Source organism: Rousettus aegyptiacus, unplaced genomic scaffold (assembly GCF_014176215.1).
Source record: "Rousettus aegyptiacus isolate mRouAeg1 unplaced genomic scaffold, mRouAeg1.p scaffold_m13_p_10, whole genome shotgun sequence".
NCBI lineage: Eukaryota > Metazoa > Chordata > Mammalia > Chiroptera > Pteropodidae > Rousettus > Rousettus aegyptiacus.
The window spans coordinates 3,374,740-3,392,016 of record NW_023416285.1 but is presented as its reverse complement, the minus strand read 5'-3'; the positions used below and the strand labels follow the sequence as shown (position 1 = coordinate 3,392,016).

Here is a 17,277-nt window from a genome sequence, read left to right as displayed (position 1 = left end):
TGTGCCTTCTCCCCTCTCGGAAGCCGCCCCCTTACAACCCCGCGCGGCCTTCTCGGGGCGTCCCCCTCTGCCCCCCTCACTCCCCGTCCCAGGAGGCAGCCGTCCCATCTATATTCCTGCCATTCGCTCAATTTTCAAGATTGTCTTTTTCCTCATTGGTTCTTATCTGGTTCTTAAACCCAAGAGGTTCCCGTCTGTGATGGGGGGAGTCGGTTTTTGTATACGGTGATGTTCAGATCCAGTTTCATTTGGTTTCTTATGGGGAACCCATCATTCCAGCATCATCCGTTACAGCCCCTCGTGGAGACATGGGCCCCTCTGCCCGGTGACCAGCAGTGCGACCTCTCACTCCCTTTAGTCTGTGGGTTTGTCTCTGGGTCGTCTGTCCTGAGCCTGTGGTCTGCTCGTCCAACTCCGCGCCGTATCACACGGTGTGCATCATTACGACCGGACGATAATGGGAGGAAATGAAGAAGAAACGAAAGGCCCCTCATGACCCCGGGAGTTGAGGACTGTGCCGGTCTCCGTCATTTCTTCTGAGGCTGCTTTTGCACATTTTTATACATTCGGGACAGATTTGAATTTTTCTTTTCTTTTCTTAATATTTGAATTTTCATTTTTTCTTTATGAGGAAAAAAGTGTTCCTTTCGTCTTCTATGTTGAGGCATGTTGGCAAATGCTCCGAATGTATGTTTTTGTTGTGAGAAAGATAGGAACAAGGCATTAAAGCTTAAACAGGAAGCAAGAGAGTATTTTTATCTACGGAGAAATTGTGTCTCTAAACTACTTACTTCCATGGTTCTTTTTCCTGTTGATAAATGAGCGGTAACACCACGTGGGAAGCGTTGGATCGTCTATTCAAAACCATGACACAGAGACATCTGGGAACAGTGAAATGTATTCGAATGGATGTTTCTCCAAACGTCGTTTTTTTCAAGTCTTTTAGGTGGAAGCCAGCCATTTGCTCTATGGGATCATGGTTGAAATGATATCGTTCGGGAGCAAAACAATGACGTGAAAGTGTGTGGAGCTCTGTCCCTGCTGCAGTGGGGCAAGAACTCTGTGGAAATAGTGTTTTCACGAGGTTCCAGGTCAAAGGCTCCGGCCCTGGAACCCCGCCGGGCGGGGCTGTGAGCTGTGACTTCTCAGCGGGGAGTTGATGCCTCGATTGCTGCTGGTGAAAGACTTTGGTCATTTCCATCATTTCAGATTTTACATCTTCCTCTAATTTGATGGCAGGACTTCTGGCCTCACTTCCTTTCCGAGTGAGTCTCTGTTCCGTCAGCTCCAGTCGGGATGGTGCGTCAGCTCAGAGCACCCCACACTCCAGTCAGGGGATGGTGCGTCAGCTCAGAGCACCCCACACTCCAGTCAGGGGATGGCGCATCAGCTCAGAGCGCCCCACACGCGGTGACACGTTGTTTAATTTCCAGCAGAGGCGGCGTCTGCTCCGCAGGCCTCTTGGATGCAGGGAACAAGCAGTTTCCTACTTGGATTTACCCATCGTTTTTGTTTGTTTTTGGGTTTTTGTTGTTTTTTTTTGGTTGTTGTTGTTGTTGTTTAAATTTATAAAGCCCTGATTGCTTGGCTCCTCCTGGAGTGGGGTGGAGGACCGTGTATGGTTTTCCTGATGTTTATTCAACATTAGGTGTAGTTTTACCGTCAGCAACTTCAAGCCTTGCTACGCTTTATTACGGCCCTTAAACCCTCTGGAGCAGGCATGACTGCGGCGTCTCCAAGACTGTCAGAGGCGAGTGGGGCCTGGCAGGCCGCAGGTCGTACCTGACTCAGGAACCTCCCCTCTGGCCGCCAGGTCGGCCTCTACCGAGCGCCAACCCTGAGCCTGAAAATGCGCCTGCGCTGTAGATGCCCGTGGCGCCCTGCCCACCGCCGCCTGCATTCCCTCGTGGACCTTTCCTGATTGTGAGCGAGCACCTCCTGTCCCGTACCCAGCATCAGCCCGCAGAGAAGACCCACCCCTCAGCCCCTGTCCTGCCCATCGTGGTCAAACAGCGCAAGCCGTGCCCGTTGGAGTGTGAGCCCCTTACCGTGACAGGCCAGGGGTTCGCACACTTGAGGCTCCGCTGAGTCACGTGGAGAGCTCACGAACGCGCCTGGCATCTCTGATTCCACAGGTGTCTCCCAGGCCCCCACCCCCACCCCGGGGTCTGCTGCTGCGGCCCTGGGGACCACGCGTCCAGGGCTTCTGCCGATGGCTCAGAGCATCCCGTCGTCTCGGCGCTGAGCGCCTCGTCCACAGCTAAGGACACGGCAGTGACGAAGCCAGGCGCAGCCCTTGCCTTGTTGAGCTCGTGGCCCCGCGGGCTCCCTGGGAACAGACACAGCACAGCGGGGTGTTGGTTAGACAGAGAACGGCGGAGAAACTGAGAAGGTAAAGCGGGCGGCCTCCTCAGGTCCGAGCCTCGGAGTCAGGGAGGCCTCCTTGCAGAAGCGGTTTTGAGCTGTGACTTGAAAAGCCGACTGGCGTGTGTGAAACCGAGGAGTCGGGGGTGCAGCAGGGGGAGGGCGGAGCCGGGCGAAGCCGGACGAAGCTGGTCAGCGCCGTCCACGGAAGACACAGAGCCGGCCAGGGCGATGGGCGGTGGAGGGGTACAGGGCGCTTTCAGAGCCAGCCTGGGGGGTTTAATGCTTATTCCAGGGTACACGGGATGTTCAGATCCGTTAAAACCCCGCAGGGTTCTAGACCAGGTGGGGTGGTTGTGATGTTCAGTTAATCTGCATTGATTTGTTGACTCATAAAATCGAGCCTCACTTTGGGACTGTTTCCGGCGCCCAGCCCTGCAGGTACACGGAGACAGACACTCACGCGCTCTTTGCTCCGTGCGTGAGGAATGATCCAGAAGTGTCTGCTCCTCGCAGGTGGCGGACGGAGGCTCCCACGTGTGTGTGTGTGTGCACGCGTGTTGGACACCGACGCTTTTTAGGACGTCCCTGTCCGTGCGTCTGCCGGGACACAGCAGATAACCAGCGTAGGAGCAGCAGACTCAGCTCGTGTGGCAGCCGGGACTGCCCCCCACTCAGCTTCCTGGGGCCGATCACACTACCCGGTGACTAATGCCACGGTCCCGGCCCCCTCGAGCAGTCAGTAACTTAAATCATAGATTGACTTGGTTTGGAGGAGGCATGATTTTGCATTCTTTCCGACACAGGCGAGATTCTCATCGACCGATATAATTAAAGGTTCATCGCAATATCGCTGACCTATGGAACTGCAATATTTTCAACTCTCCCTTGCCAGGAGGTCATTCTGCATTTTTGTGAGAAAGAAGAGGTGGGGAGCAGTGACGAGGAAGGGGCGCTGGGGGAGGACGCACTTAAGAAAGTGGCCCCGAGCCCAGATTTCGAGGTCGTCGAAGCGTTGGCGAGGGCCAGCTCCTTCCCGCCTCATCGGCGTGTTTCGAGTGCGCAGATGTGCTCTGGGCATCGGTTAACGTCTGGCTTCAGTTACAGGGTTTGGCCCTTGTTCTTACAGGAACTTCCTTAGGGCAGGACAAATATCACAGTCACGCAGTGTGGCATCTGACTTATTGTTCTAATAATTTGGAGAAAATAAGATCTCATCAGCCATTGGGCTTGTCTCTTAATTTTAGCGTCTGGACTTGGGGGACGAGCATTAGTCATAGCCCCCAAACAGAGAGGAAGGGCAACTTCATTTCTGCTTCCAGAAGACCTGGATTTGAAAATTGGTTTACTGAGCCACACACAGTCTTCTTGTTGGAAAACTAAGGACAATAGTGTCAACCTCGCAGGATCTTAAGACATCGGGAAATTTATGCATCCGAACAGGTCTCAGGCCTTCTAAGGATTCTTTTTAAATGGAAGGTGTCATCTATTATCATTGCCATTATGTTTATTGTTGGTTTCTTTACCCCCATGATATATCAGTGATTCAAATGCCTTGTTATCAACTTTTCAGGGCTCCGTAAACTGCTTCAACCTATACAACTGTCACTCAAGACCCAGCCCCAGAGGTTACACGAGTCACCTCCGCCTGTGTCCCCATAGTTAATACAAGCCACCAGGCCAGCCCAGACTCGTAGGGAGGGGGAACTAATTGCATCTCTTGATGGGAGTAGTGGCAAAGAATTGTGCGTTCATTTTTAACCCACCCAGCTGATGATCGATTGATTGATTAGGTGAGGCAACCCTTGGTTGACCTCACAGATTGTCAGCTTTACAATCCTTTATTTTTTATTCTTACGCCTACAGGGCCTGGTCTTCTTAGGTGGTCTCCCATCCAAGTACTAACCAGGCCCCACCCTGCTTAGCTTGCGAGATCAGATGGGGTCGGGCTTGTTCAGGGTGGCATGGCCGTAGACTGATTTACGTTTTTTAAACGATCACTCTGACCACTGTGCGGAGGATAGATTGGAGGCCCAGGAAAGAGATCATGTCTTGGATGAGGTTTGCAATAAATTAATGGAAAGCAGATGGATTTGAGGTACGTTTTTGGATGTTGAACCAGATAACGGACTGCGTCTCAAGGGTGAGAATGTGAGGGATTGTTGTTAACAGCCGAGAGTCCCAAAGAGGCCGGAGCCCCCACAGGATGCTCCTCCGGGGCTGTCAGAGCAGCGGGCTCCCTGCGACCTGTCCAGGGTCCTGACGCGTTCACGCCGCTGTTCATCCACCCGCGGCCTCTGGCTCTCCGCCAGGCATTGTGACAGGCGCTGGGAGTGTAAAGACCAATAGGACGGGGCCCCAGCTCTCAGAAAATGCTCAGTTCTTTCATGGTGACTGACAGGTTTGCGAGAGATCCCGGGACAGCGTGGCGAGTGCGAAGATGGAAGGTACGGAAAGGGGGCCTTGTGTTTAACGGTCGCGCGTTCCCCGAGAGGCCAGGGCAATAACCGGCAGGGCGTGGTGGCCAGATCCTTCCAGGAGATAGGACATAAGGGAAGAGGTGGGGAATACCTATGGTTCAGGCTCCGAAGGGCGATCTTGTTTACCGAGGTGGATGCTGCAGAAGAGGGAAGTCGTAATTTGGGTGGGAGGGAATAGGACTCACCTTAGCTGTGAAATGGGCGTGTAGCAGACCCTGTCACCTGCCCGGGCCTGCTTGGGTCCCTCTACCACTCGCTGGCTCCCAGCATGCTTCCTTCAGGTTGCCAGTACCTGCCGGTCTCCGCCTTCTGGAGCCCTCTTTGCCCGGTGCACATGGAGCTGAAATTGCCTGGGAATTTACAGCCCCTTGGAGGTACCTGGGTGCAGGTGTGTAAATCCTCCACTCCCGTGTACCTCCACCAGGGCTCTTTGGAGAGTGATTCACGTTGTCTCCAGAGCGCCCCCCGGGGACCTCCCTTGGGATTTTGCTTGATATCACAGGTGTCCTCGTCCTCTTTCTTGTGGGTGTGGCCGCTCTACTCCTCGACTGTTTCTCTCCTAGGAACCCTTACGAGTTTCACATACATCCTTATCTGAGGGCTAGCTTCTGGGGAACGAAAACAAAGGTTACGAGCAATGATTAATAGTATTTATATGGCAGAGTTACAAGGATTAAATGCAATAGCGCTTACGAAGGACGTTATCATAATGCTCAGCACATTGTCAGCATCCAGGAATTGTTAGCTAATATTTTCTTTTAAGTGAGATTTTAGAAATGTTTGTTGTAGCTGCCCATGGTCAATCACGTGGATACCAAATAGAAAATTTAGGTTGGTGGTTCTCAAAATGTTTGGTTTCGGGACCCCTTAAACTCTTTAACAGTTACTGAGGACGTCAAAAAGTTTCTGTTTATGTGGCTTATATCGATCAATGTTTACTACCAAACTGATCAGAAACATCTTCGAGAGTCGGAAAGCTGTTAAACTCATGTGACAGACACAACTTTCTTAAATCTAATTTTCACTTGAAACCTCAAATGTTATCATTGGCAACAAATACAGTCGGATGTTTTCCTTGAAATGACAGGCTTCATTCATCTTCTGGTTACACGTCAGTCAATCTCGGAGGTAAAAACGGTTTTCCCTGAAAAGTGTGTCCGGTTCAGCTACAACTTAACTGCAGACGTGTTTGGTTTTTCCGGGAGAGAAGTGCTTCAGGCATACCTCCCATTTCGCCCCATGGGACATTCACAAGACATACTCAAGGATGTGCATTTAACAAAGTTAACAGATGTCCCATTCTCGATGCCATTCTTCAGTGAAATCGGCTTTTCTTTACGAGCGTGTGGTGACCAGACACTCGGCGACGCCTCCTGTAGTTGGCTCCCACTTTTTCATTTTGTGCCGAGCTGCCATCCATTAGTGAGAGCGCGTCCCAAGGTGCAGAAGTTTCTCAGTATCTCTAGCATTTCGGCGCCACGGTTGCAAGGTGCTCGCATGAGACGCCTCCGATGATTGGCCTGCTCTCCAGGCTCTGTTTTAGACTTTTGCTGTTTTTTCTGTTTCGATTGTTGTAGGCTGTCTCTGTGCAAAGGATCAGTCAGCTTGAAGTGTTAGCTTAAGGCTTTCTCAGGATTTTCCCGACCCCGTGCCTTTCCCTGTGCATGCACGATGACTTCCTAATTTCCCCCATATACGTGGTTTTAAATGCCATAGTATTTAGTGTGTGGCTCACAAAAGAGGAAGAAAAGAAAAATGAAGGAGGAAGAAAAACATGAGTACTGGCTCTTCAAATCCCCTGAAGTCACTTAAGCCAGAGGGAGAGGGGCTTGCAAAAATCGGGGGACATGCAACAACAATGGGCACCCACCTCCTTGTATGCACCTTTGTAATCAAAAGCACGGATCTCCAATATTGGAGGACAGAATCCTCTTGGGCCGAGCTGGCTCTGCAAGCTATGTACAAACTGCTCCTGGAACGCATGTCCAGATGACTCCCCTGGAGCTGGGGGGTGGAGATGGATATGAATAAAGGGATGGGTGGCCCCAGTGTGCCAAGAGCTGACAGTGACCAAACTTAACTGCAATGTACCATCCAAGCCTTCTCCCGGAAGATGCAAGCCTTCAACAGGCTCCAGAGTTCCAGAATGGTCCCATCAGAAAGATTCTACCACACAATTGTTGTCTGGGTGGGGAGACGGATTCCTGGTACCTTCTACTCAGCCATCTTCCCAGATCATATTCTATTTCTTAAGTTGAGTAGTGGCTACACACACTATGTTACTTAACAATCTCAGGCACCTGTAATAAATATATCTATTTTTTTCTTTGTCTGAAATATTTTAAAATTACAACAAGTTGAACAAGATTAAAATATAAATAAAATTTAATTCTAAAAACCAGGTTTAAAAAAAAGACTAGATAGCAACAAAAGAAAGGATTTAGAGGAAGGATGATCACCGTAAAAATATTCAAACGTCCTTGTATGTTTTTAAAAAGGAAGGTAGAGATATTTTTTAATCCAATGCCTCCTTAAGTAAGGTATGGATGTTGAAATTTAAATGTAAGTGCTACAAATTTAGAAATAGGATATGTAGCCAAAAAGGGAAATAAAGAAATGTAACCAATCAAATCAGTAGCAGATATGAAGAAAAAACTACAAGCTGAAAAAAGCATGGTAGATAGAAAGCATTATCCAAAAAGGTAACAATAATTCAGAATATATCAGCCACCACAATGGGTATACGCCTGCTGAACTCACTAAAGAATACCCACACTCTCAGTTTGGATATTTCAAAAATCTACGTATAGCCTGTTAACAAGAATCATAGCCCAAAACATGAAGATGGTGAAAAATTGGACATAATGGGATGTAGAAGGCAGGCCAAAAAAAGGATATAGGAAAAAATCGATCTCACAGCAAAAAAAAAAAGCATTTTTCAGGATAATGAGAATAACTGTAAAATGATAAGAAAAATGCACAATTCTGAACTTACGTGCTCTTGATATAAAACCGAAAACTATATGAAGCAAAAAATATGCGAAGCTAGAGTTACAAGGGAAAATAACAAATCGAATATTTGGTGAGAGACTTTGAGCTCCTCTCTCGTTAGTGGAGAGGTCAAAGTGACCGTAAGACACAATTAACAAGTTCGCGCTGCCGCCAGGAGCAGAACCCTGAAGCGAAGAGCCAGAGCTCTGGGCAGGAGGAGGCCTTCGTGGCCCACGTCACAAGGTTAGCCTCCGATGGCTCCCGAAGCAACTAAGGAAGGTCAAACAGCCCTCTAGGTCACTGGGCACTGAGGACAAGGCCCAAACGGCGAATGAATCTGTGAATCTATAGCAGCCTCACTCACTGTTACGGACTTAATTGTGTCCCCTTAAAATTCACATGTCGAAGTCCTAACCCTCAGGACCTCAGAACGTGACTGTGTTTGGCCGTAAGGTCTTTAAATAGGTAATTAAGGCAAAAAATAAGGCAAAACTAGGCTGGGCCCTAACCCAGCCCGACTAGTGTCCTCGAAACGAGAAGACAAGGACACAGACACACACAGCGGGATGATCACGTGAGAACTCGGGGAACCCGGCCGTCCGCAGGCCGAGGAGAGCGGCCGCCGAGGGGACCGGCCCTGCCCACACCTCGACCTCAGGCTTCCGGCCTCCGGAATTGTGAGGAAAGACGTTTCTGTGGTTTCAGCGGCTCGGTCTGTGGTTCTCCGTCGTGGCGGCCTAAGTCAACTAATGCCCTCCTAATCCAAGAAACGCCCGTCAGATTGGCAGCAAAGCGAGGATGTTTAGTAATATCGAGTGATTTCTGCGATGGGAGAAGGAAGGGCATTGCATGTAAGCCTCGTTGACGTGTAAGCTCCGTGAAGACGTGCACGGCCGTGTCCACCCAGACGCCCACGTGTGCACACACCGTGTGTCCCCGGCTGGACCGCCGCACTGCAGACTCTGCTTTGCCTTTTCTGGTTCCTGCTCCCTTCCTCGCGGGCAACCAGGTGGGGGACCGTCAGCGTCCAAGAGTCATATCGCTCGTTTCTGAAGTTTCTCTAGATGGAGCCACGTGGTTATTTCTTTCTTGCCTCTTTCACTTCGCCTCTCCGTGAGATCCTGCCATTTCGCTGCATACGACATTAGTTCCCGTGTGTGTGTGTGTGCGTGTGTGTTTATAAAGAATGAGGCCGCTCATTATTGGCTTTTATGAATAATCTTGCTCCGAGCATCTTTGTGCATATATTTTGATAAATACAGGTGAACCTTTTCATCGGGTACGTACAAAGGAGCAAAATCACTGGATCGTTGAGCATATGCAGGCCCTGCTTAATTAGAGCTGCCAAAGGGTTTTCCAGAGCATTCGACCAGGTCACACTCTAAGCAGTAGCGTGTGAGGGTCAAGGTCCACCCGCATCTTCAGCATCCTTAATATTGTCAGTTCTTCATCTTTTAGCCATTTTGTTGCGTGTGATATCACATATTCATTTTAATTTTAATTTCTCTGCTATCTAAGGCCACACTTTTTTTTATATGTTATTCATTAGCGATTCGTATCCTTCTCCACACTGCGTTGTTTTTTTTGTGTTTTTTTTTTTGAGCACCTGTTCATCTCTTGCCCACATTTCTTTCAATTTAAAGGGATGAATTTAATTCAGTTTGTCTTTATTTTTGACTAGGTACATTCGTGTGGCCCATAATTCAAAAGACCCAAAGGGTATACAGTGGAAACCCTTCTTCTGTGTCCAGACCCTGGGCCGTCTGGCAATCCTGCCCAATCACAGAGGCCAGTCTCGTGAATGTGACTCCAGAGATGTCAGTAAGACATATATTATCATCCTCTTTTTACGAATCGTTCATGTGGCACGGTGCTCTCGGGGCTCACCCGTGTCGTAGCAGGGATCAATCGGCGCTGTCCTACGTTTTACGGCTGGATAATCTTCCACTGCGTCATGTCCCGTGTTTAGCCGATCCGTCCTTTCCGTTGGTCATTCGGTTGTTCCAACTGTTTGCCCATCCCGGATAATGCCTCTGTGAACAAATTTTGGACGAGTTTGTGTGTGGACAAATGTTCTCAGTTCTCTTGGGGGCGGGTTCAGGAGGCGGAGTGCCGGGTCACATGGCCGCCCCTTGCGTAACAGTCCAAGGAACTGCTGAACTGTTTTTACACTGCGGCTGCACCATTCTGCATCCCGGCAGCAATGGCTGAAGCTTCTCCAAGTTCTGGTCGACAGGTGCCGTTCTCTTGTTCTTTTAAGCTATCCTAATGGGTGTGAAATGGCACCTTGTTGCGGTTTTTAATTAAATGTCCGTGCTTAGTAATAACGCTGAACATCATGCCTTGCACTTATCGGCCATTTGTATATCTTCCTTGGAGACATATTTATTCAGATCTTTTGCCCAATTTTAAATTGGATCGTCTTTTTATTGTTGAGGTGTAAGAGTTCTTTATTCTGAATAAATGTCCCTTATGATATGATTTGCAAACAATTTCTGTTCTGCGGGTTGTGTTTTCACTCTTTTGATAATATCCTTTGAAGCACGCAAGTTTTTAATTTCGATGACATCCGGTTTAGCTGTTTGTTTGTTTGTTTTTCTTTTGTTACTTGTTCTTTTGGTGTTCTGTTCAAGAAATCATTACCTGATCCAGTGATCGGTTCATAAAGATCTACACCCTTGTATTTTGTTTCCTAATAGTTTTAAAGTTTTAGCTTTATATGTAGCTAAAGCAGCGATAAGAGGGAAATTTATAGCACTAAAATGTTTGCATTAGAAAAGAGGGAAGGTTTAATTTAATAATCTAGGTTCGATCTCAAAAAAAAAAAAAGAAAGAAAGAAAGAAAGAAAGAGAAACCCAAAGCAAGGAGAAAAAAGGAAATAGTAAAGTGTAGAATAAATGAAATTTAAGGAAAATAATAGAAAAAAGTCAATGCAACAATAAGTTGGTTATTCAAAAAAATTTTTAAAGATTGATAAACCTCTCTCGAGACTAACATGAGCTGAGAGAAGATACGTATCTGCAGCCGTGGTCATGTCTGCATCATGGCACGTGACATCGACTCAGCCCCTTGCAGTGACCCCACGCTCAGGCGGGCGAGGCAGGGTGAGTCTCCCACCTGATCCAGCATCTGGCTCAGGGCCCGAGTGTGGTCGGGGCCTGCGGCGTGGCCGCTGGTGCGTCACGCTGGTGAGGACCCCCAGGGACGCCCGCTGTGTTCTCCGAGGCTGCCCTGTCATGACGAAGCTCCTTCGTGCGCACGGCGCCCAGACCGCTTTGCTTTGGCCCCACGTGGCCCTGCAATCACGGAACGGAACTTCGAACGCAGTCCGCCTCGAGGAACGTCATACACAGAACCATCCTTGTTGAACTGGCTCCTCTCTTTAGAGCCATGTGACATAGGTCAGTGTCCCCATGTTGTAAATCGCCCTCTCCATAAGAACCCAGGGGGAGAGATGGATTCCCTCCAGCTTCCAGATCAGGAATAATCATTTTTTCCTAAACAATTGGTTTTTTTTCCTACCTTGACCCTAAGTCATGAGGCCGATCATGCTTCTCGCTTGGCTCTGCTTACTGGGAAGGCGACGCGTATGTATGGCCTGTTTCAGAAAAGCGTGCCAGACCTGTGGCCATGAATTGGGCTACCTTGTGCACTTCTGTTTTCTTGAGTTCTTTATTTATTCTTTAACAGGATCTATGGCTTACTTATTTTTAATTTTGTCATATTGTATGTATTTCACAAGTCACTTTTCATCCTTTTTTGGAACAAAGTAGGGAATTGATAAACATTTCTTAAAAACCAGACAGACATTGGGTTCTTCGGGGTGGCCTGTTTCAACGTCCAGGTCAAGGTGGACGCCTTCCCAGCTCCTGGCCACCCTCGATCTTGCAAAGCGAGACTAATTACGCAGACTGCTCCGCAGGTCAGTGTTCCCGCGATAGGACGTAGGTTTCTCGTTTGGGCCTCTCATCATTTCCATGACAATGTGCAGCACGAGAACATAATTATAATTCCGGTCGGAAAGGAGGCAAAAGGGGCAATGGCGCAGAGCTGTGGAACGGCGCAGAGCTTCAGAGAGGTAGACGAGAGGCCGTTCTCTGGTGTCCGGTAACACCGAGTCGCCTCGGGAACGCAGAGTCCATGGCCCGCGGCCAAAACTCGGTCCTGCAGCAGGAAAAAGCCAGACCCTGAGTTGTTGCTCAAATTAGTGTTCTCTTTGCATGATTATTCCTGATTTGGAAGCCGGAGGGAATCCATCTCTCCCCCTGGGTTCTTATGGACAGGGCCTGTCTCTTTAGGATTCATTACGGTCTGCGAGTTTCTCTCGTGAACATTCACGTTGCTCCCCCAGAGTTCTGACTGGAGGAGATGCCCTCTGACCGTCGAGCTGTGAATCGAGGGTGCACAATGCACTGGTTATCGATGCGATGTTTCAACCGCCCATCAACCATTCGAATACAAATTGAGCATCTGTAGGAGGCATTCCATAGCAGATGCCTGTGATGTCTTGAGCATCTAAACCCTTCCCTCCGTCAGCAAATGCATGGAAAGACGTGTCAGAGGATTCTTTCAGTTCCAAGTGTCGGGAGCTTCAGTAAAAGCACGGTCTTTGCGCCTGTGGCTCTGCCCGGGCTGGACCTGCCCCTCCCGCAGGGCCTGTCTCTGAGTCTGGCTTTCGGTACTGCTTCCCGTCTCTTGAGCTTTGCACCACAGATGGGTCTCGTCCCCATTTGGGGCAGTAGGACCCAGCCCCCCAGTCCTGGTCTCTAGCCTGGCAAACCTAGAGGAAGAGGTTTTTCCCGCTGACCTCAGGGAGCACCCCGGGGAGCACCCAGGCATCCTGATGGAGCGCGCAGGGCCAGAGGCGCAGCTGTCCACGCCCTGCATCATTTACTTGCTCATCCCTTCGTCCGGGGCCGGGCGGAGGGGCAGGCAAGACCATCTCAGAGCTCCAGCGGGAGTGCCGTGAGGAGAGGGTCCCAGGCGCGTTGGAAGTAGGGGGTGGAGGGCGTATGGGACCGGACTCTGTATAAGCAAACGCCGCCTCCCGTAACCTCTTCTCGAACAGAGACAAAATCCACTTCGTCCTGCATGACGCCCGAACTGAGTCAGGCGAGAGGATCTGGGCGGGTAGGAAAACATGAGCTGGCATCATCTGGAACATGACAAGCAAAAATCCTAAACAAAGGACCCTGGAACTCCCCATCCCGTGTGCATGTGGCGCCATGGCCTTTCCCGCCACCAAACCGAGCACCGGGTTCCCTCCCCCAGGCTGCAAGACCAGGTTTAGAAACGCTGCGGCCTCCCAGCCTCGCGTCCCGTGAGTGCACCAGGGAGAGTCCCCAGATCTGGGCTCTCGTCCTCCTCCTGCCACTGGATCCCTGGGTCCCTTCGCCCCTCTGGGCCTCAGTTTCCCTCTCTCATCTGGGCCCCGCTGACCCAGGTCTGAGCTGTGCGCCGGCATTCTGTCCTTCTGCGATCGAATCCCGTGACGCCCGTCTTAGGTTCCAGGGCTCTCTATGGGAGGCGACACCTTTTATGGCGTCGTGGTTCTGCTCTACAGTGGCTTAACCCCATTCTACATGCTGTCACCTTCAGTTCTTAAAAAGCCTCAATGCAATTTTCAAAATGTGAATTTAGTGCCGCGTCAGTTTGCTGTGTTTCGGGGGCGCTGGGGGAACGCCCTAAAACTTGCCGCTTAAAACGCGACTCTTCTGTTATCTCACATTGCGGGAGTTGATTGGGCCCCCGCTGCGCAGTTCCTCTGCTCCCCGTGACGTCAGCAGGGGCTGCATAGGACACCCCGGGGCTGACCCGGCTGCGCGCCCGGAGCACCCTGGTTTTCCTGGTGCCCTCCCCACGGCGCTCGGGCCGTGGCTGGGCTCCGAGGGCCAGGAGGTGGAAACCGGCGGCTCTCCGGCCTGGCCTTGGACTTGCCGGGGCGTCGCCACAGTCGGGGGCTGCAGAAGGACGCGCGGCCCGTGTGTGGGATGGCGGAATCTTGGGGAGTGTGGGGGGCGCGTCGTTGGAGACTGGCTACTGCAGGGCCTAAAATCGTCGAATTCGGGGATCTGCTAAAAACGAAGCCATACTTTGGAGCCTCGTAGTGGTCAGAATGCCAGAGGCTGGGGACCGGGCCGTGTGGACGGCGGCCACCGGGGCCCTCCCCGCCCCTAACCGCTGTGTCCCCCGCGCCCCAGGTACTCCTTCCAGGACGAGGAGGACATGTTCATGGTCGTGGACCTGCAGCTGGGCGGGGACCTGCGCTACCACCTGCAGCAGAACGTGCAGTTCTCGGAGGCGGCGGTGAAGCTGTACGTGTGCGAGCTGGCGCTGGCGCTGGACTACCTGCAGCGGCGCCACGTCATCCACAGGTGAGGCGGGCGGCGCGCGGCGGGGGCGGGGGCGGGGGCGGGGGGGGGGGTTGGCGCGGGGCGGGGAGCAGTTTGCGGGTTCAGTGGCCGTCTCTGCCCTCCGCCGCTGCCTTGTCCTCGTTGCAGGCACGGGAGGGCGCTCCCCCTGCCTGGGTGCCCACCCTGCTGGGTTCCCACCGCTTGGCCGGCGGGGCTCTGGCTCTGGGTGGCCGGCGCGGTCCTTCCCCGGCTTGCGCGCGCGTGCATGTGTGCGGGACCCGCGCCCTTCGCCCCCGCACCCGGTGCGGGGCCGCGCGCGCGTTTCTGCTGCTGGGGACCCTTCGGCGCTGGCTCTGGGCTCTGGGCTCTGGCTTCGAGCCCCGGGGCCTGCCGCCCCCTCGGGGCGCTGGCTTCTCCCTGCCACGTGCGGCCCCGCAGCGCCCGGCCGCGTGAGCAGAGCGAGTGCCGCTGCAGAGGCCGGAGGCCCGCGAGAGGAAGGCGACAGTGTGGTCGAGGGGTCCCCACCCCGACCCAGAGGAGGGGCTGGCACGAGAGCCTCCGGTTCGCTGACTGCGACCTTGCCCCGTGCCTCGCTGACCTTCTGACTTACACGCGTTGGGAGGACGTGACCAGGCGAGGACTCGGGCTTCTGGGTAATGATGGTGCGTTGAGCTCACACCTCTACATTTTCTCTCTTCTGAAACCCCAATAAAATGGTAGGAAGACGCGTTTGAAAATGGTCATTACACAGGATGGGGAAACGGAGGAGGTGATTACAGCAAAACATCGCAGGATTGGGAAGGCGATGCAGAGTAACAGATGAGTTAGGGTCCCAGAAACTGAGCTTTAACTTGTCACTGGGGAGAGCCAAGAGCTGACATACACTCGAGAATCCCCGGAAGGCTCAGGAGTTGACGGCACCCAGTATCTACGGAAAGGGGGCTGGGCGGTGAAAGGGGCAAAAGCAAGGTGAATTGTTTAAAGGCTTTTAAGGAAGTACGGAGAACCCCAGGTCTGCTCACCTGTCCTGAAGAACTGGAGGGCGCCCCTTCCTCTGCCCCCAGCGGATGGCTGAAGCTTTGTTTCCTAAAGAGAGTGAAATAAAGCGGGCTGGCCGACGGACATCAGTGCACTCGGGTTGGAACACGGGACTGAAAATAGTGTAACTAGACGTAAGTGTTCCAGACGCTGAAATAACACGGCCTCCCGCGTTCCGGCCGGGCTCAGGGGACGGTGTCTCCAGGCAGGAAACTCAGGTGATTTCAGTGGGAATGTGAGTGAGCCAAGAGGAAAGGCATTGTGACATCAGAGGCTCCCCATGGCCCCCCGGAGTGTAGCTCCCAGTCAACAAGCCCCACACATTCACCAGAAGCTCCCAACTGGGCTGGCGACAACCAAGGGTTATCAGACACCCAGAGAAATCTTCTAACGTGAACATCGAGAACCAGTCGATCACGTGGAAAAAGAAGAAAAGCTTGGAATAAACAGAGACTCTGCAAGGGGAAAATATCAGAATAACTATGATCGGCATTTTCAGGGGGGTAAAAAAGGAGTTTTGCAATTTTACAACAAGAAATATCATATTTCTTTAAAAGTCAGAGAGCAAACTCAGAGCTCTTATAAATTAACAATATGGAGGCAGAAAGGAAAAACTCAAAAGATATGTTGGACGATAAAGTTGAGAGCATCTTTTATACAGTAGACTAAAACAACAAATAGAAAAGGTGAGAGAAAAAATAAGAAAATCCGAGGACCAGTTCAGTCATTTCGACACAGCCTGACGAACCAGAAGAGTTTGGGACGGATTACACTCTAGAAGGACGGGGAGCCGTGCTAACGAACCAGGCGTGAGGGTGTAGGTTGTCACGAGTTCCATATCTCAAAAAAATGGACCTCTCACACACTTTTTTCTCAAGAAGGTATTTAGAAAATGCGGCGGACTCCACTCAAACGAAGGTGTAAATCAGGAACGGGGGAGAACTGGAACGCAAAGCCGACACTCCCACAGAGGAGAGAGGCACAGGCGGTCTCGGGGTGCTGCTGCTGGGAGTTCAGGGGCGTCGGTTGCGCCCAAGGTGTAGACCACGATGGGTTCTGATTGGAGCGGATCAGGAGCCCCTGGGAGAAACTTCTGCAGGGAGAGGGAGCTGCCGGAATTCCTGATGCCTCTGGCTGCCTTGAGAGATTTATTTAGTTGGCGAGGAATCTGAAGCTGAAATAAATGAGTTCAGAAAGAAAACTCTGATAAATAAAAGACAACTGCCTCTTACTCCAAAGAATGAAAGCGTTGCACAGGACATGATCCATGTACAGTACGTGAAGCATCTCTGCACACATCTCTGATACTTAGTCGAAATCACCTAAACCCTGAAAAGTGATCTAACCAAAGATGCAGTAATACTCCACTGGGGAACCGGGAAAACAGGAAGCGGGGAGATGGCTAAATACTCATCCTCCGTAGTGGGAAGTCAACAGATGGAGCCCGAAGTTGAAAAGTCGAGGCGTCCTCTATACCTGTCATTTAGAGATAAGGGGCTTAACACTCAGATGAGAGAGAGGAGTGGGCGGAAGGGATAAACGGGGGAGAACGCGGCCGGGATCATTCTATGGTGTAACAAAACTCGCGGGACGATTGAGTTCCTTGCCTTATTTGCCTGTGTCATTTCGATGCGGATAACGGCAAACCCAGTAAAGTGAGGAGGAGGGAGGCCGAGGCAGGTGGCCGTGGCAGTAACGGCAGCGGTGGCCGCAGTGGCAGCGTGACAGGCAGGGGTGGCGGCTCCCTGCGATCACGGAGTACCTCCTGGGGCCCCTGGCTCGCTCGCCGGCCGTGGCTCACGGACACGCGGGCTCGGGGCCCGGGCGTGCTCTGTGGACAGCCGGGCTTCTCTGGAGGGGCCGAGAGGACTTGACTGAGCTGTTCCACGAGTGTCCCTGATGAATGATCACAGCCGTCCTGCGCTTCTGTGCAATAGATGCTCCCCACCCTGTTCTGTCCCTAAACACTGTCTGCTTCCTTCCTGGCATGCACCACCAGTGGTGATGACCGAGTCCTTTATCGTCACTGCCGGGCAGCCGGATATCGACC

At 51.6% G+C, this 17,277-nt stretch overlaps 1 protein-coding gene and 1 pseudogene across 1 annotated transcript in view; one reads left to right on the top strand and one right to left on the bottom strand.

The window, feature by feature from the left end:
- Positions 1 to 17,277, top strand: part of STK32B (serine/threonine kinase 32B) — a 121,702-nt gene that overhangs the window by 54,190 nt on the left and 50,235 nt on the right. The window contains exon 4 of the mRNA XM_036227493.1: positions 14,037 to 14,210. Coding sequence (XP_036083386.1) covers positions 14,037 to 14,210 — 174 coding nt within the window. The remainder of the gene's footprint in view (positions 1 to 14,036; positions 14,211 to 17,277) is intronic.
- Positions 4,222 to 4,340, bottom strand: LOC118608859 (annotated as a pseudogene).